Source organism: Zonotrichia leucophrys, chromosome 2 (assembly GCF_028769735.1).
Source record: "Zonotrichia leucophrys gambelii isolate GWCS_2022_RI chromosome 2, RI_Zleu_2.0, whole genome shotgun sequence".
In the NCBI taxonomy this organism is placed as follows: Eukaryota; Metazoa; Chordata; class Aves; order Passeriformes; family Passerellidae; genus Zonotrichia; species Zonotrichia leucophrys.
This window is the reverse complement of record NC_088171.1, coordinates 23,854,905-23,860,904: the sequence shown is the minus strand read 5'-3', so window position 1 is coordinate 23,860,904 and position 6,000 is coordinate 23,854,905. Positions and strand designations below refer to the sequence as shown.

General features: G+C 55.4%; 1 protein-coding gene across 1 annotated transcript; it reads right to left on the bottom strand.

The window, feature by feature from the left end:
* Window positions 1-1,002: 1,002 nt before the first annotated feature.
* Window positions 1,003-5,328, bottom strand: FZD1 (frizzled class receptor 1). The gene has a single exon (XM_064704279.1). It carries the CDS (start codon window positions 4,938-4,940, stop codon window positions 3,189-3,191), a length of 1,752 nt encoding a protein of 583 aa, XP_064560349.1. The 5' UTR covers window positions 4,941-5,328; the 3' UTR covers window positions 1,003-3,188.
* Window positions 5,329-6,000: the final 672 nt, after the last annotated feature.

The following is a 6,000-nucleotide window of genomic DNA, read 5'->3' as shown; positions in this document are numbered from 1 at the left end:
AAAAACCCAGAGAACTGAAGGGGATCCATATCTGATCTGTAAATACTGACATTTTACTTCTTGTAGAAAAAAATCCATTCTTCATTTCTGAGAAGTGTTTTTAAAAATTGGTCTTCCTACCTTTACCATAATTGCAACATCTCTGTTACAAGTAAATGTGTTCTCCCACCCATAAATAGATAACATACATTGTTGCAAGAAAACAAGATTAGCCAAAAGGACTGAAATGTAATTATACACTGACCAAAAAGTCCACTGCAACGAAAGTGAATGGCTTGTACTTCAGTTCATTAGCAGAGTGCTGATCAGCACAATTTTAAATGCCAAAGTAGCCCCCAAAAAAGGAAAAAAATACCCCAAAACTTGAAGAGGAAAAAAATTTGAGAAAAATGTCCAAATATCTGAGAAAGCAGGAATTATGTTTGTGTAGAACAAATTTTAAAATAATGAGAAAACCCTGCCCCCTTGTCTCACCTTAGAGAAATTCTGTTAAGCTTCCCTTATTTCCTTGTAGCTGTTTATGCATCACAATTTGAATAAAGTAAACAAGCCAAAAATAATTTGTATCTGTCTCCAGATCTACAGAGAAAAATGCTTTACTAGCTTATAACAGTAAAAATCAAAAATCAAGTTGGATAATTAACCAGTATAACCCTAATAAACCCACACTTACCGAATGGCACTTCAAACAGTGAGTTACAGAAAAAAGAGAAAAAAAATTATATTGCTTTGAAAGGTTCAAGAATGTGTGTACTTTCCATAAAGCTGAAATGCTTCCACGAACATTTAACTCTGGATTAACCAAACAGTCAAAATTCAGGAAATAAATCTATTTTACTAATTAAAACATTCTGACAATATTGCAACATAATTAGTGTTATTTTAAGCAGTGAGGGTTTTTTTTTAATTTTAATAAAAAGGAAAATGAGAAGAAAGGCTAAGTTGTGAGAACTCTTTTCTGCAACCAAAAAAATAAAAGAAAGAAAACCACAAACCCCCACCAAACTCACCAAAAAAAGAACTGGTGAGCTTCTTTCTTCTCCTGCCATATAGCAGATCTCTTCTTGGATTTCACACCACTGACCATACCCTGCCAGAGATCTTGAACAGTTTACATTACTTCTTTTGAAGGATTAATCTAGACTGGCCCAGAGATAAAAACCAAAATGCACAATGAATTCCTACACTGAATTCCAGCTTGTTACTGTGAACTCAACATAAGAAAAGAAAAAAGGAATCCCACACATCTTGTAGTATATACACTGCTCTCACACAGTAGGAGTTAGAGGAATACGTAAAGGGACAAGCTACTTTTGTACAAAACCTCAATTTATTTCAGAGAAATTAAAAATATGGTATTTAATATATATAAATTTCTATTCCTCTATAAATATAGATGATCTTGTGATAATGAACAGAAATAAATGCATACCAAATTAAAATAATTTTGCATTTCAGGGTACGGTAGCCATAGATAATGTTTATGAACCTAAATACAGGCATTTGTAATATAAAGAAAAGTTTAAAACAATACAATCAGGAGAGAAGCATTCTGCTGTTTTTCATACAGAGGTCTACATATTCAAATGCATCTGTTGAAAGTTACAATTTCGTCTTTTAACTTTTTTAACGTATTAGAAGCACAATCCCACACACCCAGGAGCGTACAAGGTAGCTGATATACTGCACACATGGTATTTTATCCTTGCAGTATGCAATGTTATTTCTGTACCGAAAAAAGAACGGGAAAAGACAGCAGAGGCTCTTTCAGGTCTCACATCTCACCAGAACGCTTAAGCATTCTGCTTTACTGTTTTCCTTTCCATTGTTTTTACTACTAGCAAAAATCATCACACCCTCATAATGTGTAATGATTTAAATCTCAACGAATTAAAATTCAGAGCAACGGCAATGGCTCCAATGTTTCCCATATGAAAAGCCGGTGTATGAATATAACTAGGGGGCAGGGAGGGAACAAACAAAAGCCCCAAACGGAATGCTGCGTTTTATTCCGATGAGGCTCTTTTCAGGGAGCCCGTATTTCCTGATCCTGCTGACCCCAGCCGGCACAGCCCGGCGGGGAGGGACCGGGCCGGGCGGCGGTGGGAGCACCCGCGGGGCGCCCCCGCACTGGAAAGGGGGCTTGGAAAAAAGCCCCAGCAGGAGGGAATGTCGGTGTACCTCTGCCGCCATCCACCTCCCGAGCCCTCGGAGGTGCTACAGGTGCAGGCAGTGTGAACAAACCCCAGCCCGTACACCGAACCGGGCCAGCCGCTGCCGAGCCGTGCGCGGCACGGCCGGACCCGGCACCCCGCGAGGGGCTCCCCCGCTCACAGCCCGCCCCGAGCCCCGGGCAGGCTGCTCCCTGTACCCCCAGAGAGGCGCCGGGGCTCGGCGCCGTCCCTGCGCCGTGGTCGGTCACTTCTCCGTCTCCCCGTACGGGACCGGGCGGGGTCGGTGCTCCCCGGACGTGGCCGGGGCCGGGGGGGAAGCGGCGCTCCTCCCTCCCTCCCCATCCCCATCCCCACCTCCACGCTACCGCGGGCGGGCCGGGACCGGGACCGGGACCGGGACCCAGCCCGGGTCAGGAGGCGCCCCCGGCCGCAGCCCCGCTCCGGGCCCTCCTGCTCATGCAGCTGAAATTCCAAGCAAAGCCATTACAAAACCTGTGGGGGGGACAAAAAGGGGATTTGTTTTCCATTCTTTTACCGGCAGCTTCACCCATCCTTCCCTACGAAATAAAAATACAAAGCCTTTTTTTCCTTTAAATTAAAAAAAAAAAAAAAAAAAAAAAAGCGGGGCGGGGGGAGTGGGGGAGGTGATAAGCGAGGAAGTAAAATCCGCAAACGGGTTAGAAGTGTCCTAAATAATTAAAAAAAAAAAAAGTGAGTTTTTTTGTAATTTAAATACAAATATACTTACAAAATCTTACAGAGGCTATTTACATCCCTCTCCCCCAACCTGACAGTGCGTTCAGCTCCTACAGGAGACAGCCCGAGCAGCACGGGGCGGGCAGAGCCCGGAGATCCCAGCACTGGGGTCCCCCTAGCTCGTCCTCCGCTCCCCGCCGCCTGCGGAAGCCACTCGCAGTCCCAAAAGTTTGCCCAGGCTGGATAAGGAGCTGCTTCCCGAGGCAGAGCCTCAGTCCTCCGCCTGCCCGCATCTCCCTAGCCGGGCAAGCAGGGGTCTCAGACCGTGGTCTCGCCCTGCTTGCTGTTGGTGAGCCTGGTGTAAAACTTCCTCCAGGAGTTCAGGGTTTTCCCAGACCAGATCCAGAAGCCCGAGGTGATGCCCACGATTAAGGTCATGAGATACTTGATCATGAAGACAGTGAAGTCGGGGCTCATGGGCGGGTGGTGGCCGCTGTGGTTGTTGGGGCAGGGAATGGCATAACTCTTACAGCTCTGCGTGACCCAGCTCCTCTCCCACTGTTCCCTAAAAGCTTGCTCGTAAAAATAGCAGGCAATGACGATGGTGGCCGGCACCGTGTACAGGACGCTGAAGATGCCTATCCTCACCATGAGCTTCTCCAGCTTTTCTGTCTTGGTGCCGTCATGCTTCATGATGGTCCGGATCCTGAAGAGGGACACAAAGCCAGCCAGCAGGAAAGAGGTACCGATGAACAGGTAGACGAACAAGGGGGCCAGCACGAAGCCCCTCAGGGCATCCACGTTGTTGATGCCCACAAAGCAGACGCCGCTGAGGACGTCGCCATCCACTTGTCCCAGGGCAAGGATGGTGATGGTCTTGATGGCCGGCACGGCCCAGGCGGCCAGATGAAAGTACTGGGAGTTGGCCTCAATGGCCTCATGGCCCCACTTCATGCCAGCAGCAAGGAACCAGGTAAGGGAGAGGATGACCCACCAGATGGAGCTGGCCATGCCAAAGAAGTAGAGCATCATGAAGAGGATGGTGCAGCCCTCCCGCTTCGTGCCCTGCGCCACGGTGCGGGAGCCGTCCTCGGCAAAGCGCTCGTTGCAGACCACCCTCTCCTCCAGGAGGAAGCCGGCGATGTAGGCCACGGCCACCGCCGTGTAGCAGCCCGAGAGGAAGATGATGGGCCGCTCGGGGTAGCTGAATCGCTTCATGTCCACCAAGTAGGTGAGGACGGTGAAGAGGGTAGAGGCACAGCAGAGCACGGACCAGATGCCGATCCAGGTGCGGGAGAAGCGCAGCTCCTCGGGCCCGAAGTACATGAGCCCGTAGAGGCGGCCGGGCTCGCAGGGCGCCCCGCAGTCCTTCTCTCCCAGGAAGCGGTAGTTGAGGTACGAGGGCACCTTCAGCGCCCGCGGGCAGGTGAAGCGCCCGCGGGGCTCCCCGGGCCCCGCGCCCCCGGCGCCGGCGCCCCCGCGGTGCGGGTTGCTGGTCCAGCTCTCGGGGCGCAGGGCGGGCGTGGGGGTGCCGCGCTCGGAGGCGTTCTGCCCCACGCAGAGCTCGCCAGCCCCGTGCACCGGGAACTTTTCGCAGCGCAGCGTGTCGGGCCACTGGAAGCCGAACTTGTTCATGAGGGCCTCGCAGCCCTGGCGGGCCCGCTCGCAGAGGGAGCGGCAGGGCGGCAGGGCCTGCTCCAGCACGGTGCACACCGGCGCGTACATGGAGCACAGGAAGAACTTGAGCTCGGCCGAGCACTGCACCTTCACCAGCGGGTAGAACTGGTGCACCTCCAGCCCCGCGTCCTCCTGGTTGGTGTGGCCCAGCAGGTTGGGCATGATGGTCTGGTTGTAGGCGATGTCAGTGCAGAGAGGGATGGAGATGGGCTGGCAGTAGCCGTGGTCAGGGATGGAGATGCCCCGCTCGCCGTTGTACTGCGACGCCGGCAGCTGCCCCCCGGCCGGGAGCGCCGCCGCCCACAGCAGCACCAGCAGCAGCGGCAGCCGCGGGCACCGGCCGCTGCCAACTTCCCCGCCGCCGCTCACCGCCGGCCCGCGCCGCTCGGCCATGCTCAGTCGGTGCCGCCTGCCCTGCCGGGCTCCCGCCGCCCCGCCGCCGCCGCCGCTGCTCCTCCCGGCCCGAACTTGCGACTCATGAAGGGAGCGGCGGGCAGGGACGGGGCAGCCCCGGCCGCCACTCACGCGGCCGCGGAGCGCAGCGCGCAGCTCTGCCCGCACCGGCAGCAGCGTCCTCCGCGCCTCCGACTAGGGCCGCCGCCGCCGCCTCCGCCGCCGCCGCCTGACCATTTGTGCCGGCCCCTCGAGCCCGCGCCCCTCGCCTCGCCGCGCCGCGCTCCCTCCGACCGGTTTCCAGGCGCCCCGCAGTCTGCTTCACCGGAGGGAGGAGCCTTGAAACCGACGCCGAACTTTCCTGCGTAAGGGACCGTCTCCCAACGCCTCAGCCGGGGGCGGGCGCAGGCGGGCCCGGGGCTGCCCCGCGCCGCGCACAAAGGCGGCGGGGGCGGCGCTGGGGAAGGGGCCCCGCCGCGGGGCGGTGATCGGGGGGACGGGGCTGTGCCGCTCGGTCGGCAGCGCGCCGGCCCCGCTGTCCCGGGGCTGTTTTTGGATTCCCCGCTGATGACGATTGTTGGAGCTGCTGAGCGGCGCACCCGTACTGGGCCGGAGCCCGTCACCCCCGGTGCCCCCCGGCGTGCAAGCGGCCGGGCTAATCCCGGCCGGGGAATCGATGTTTGGCACACAGCAAAGGGCAGGATTGCCGCAGGGATCCGCGGCGGTGCCGGGACTCTGCTGCGGGGAGCAGTGCGGTGGGGGTGTCCCTGTCTGAGAGGTGGGGGACACGCTGCGGTCACCGGAGGCGCGGGCAGGAGCCGCAGCTCCGTCCGTGAAGGCACAGACCGCGATGTCGCACATGGCACACACGGCGACACAGGAGTGGCTAAAACTCGCCTCTCCCCAGAGACACAAAGTAACTCGCTAGCGAGCTATCGCCAGCATGTTATCTGCGCCTTCCTCCCAGCGCGTCCGCAGCAGCAGCCCGACACACGAAAATAATCCCAATAGGGCTTTCCCATTTCCCTTCCTCCCTCTGTGTAGTGGGCAACTATTCCAG

Bases quoted from the DNA above. Each gene is read 5' to 3' on its own strand.
- FZD1 (XM_064704279.1), bottom strand. From the start codon at position 4,940: ATGGCCGAGCGGCGCGGGCCGGCGGTGAGCGGCGGCGGGGAAGTTGGC.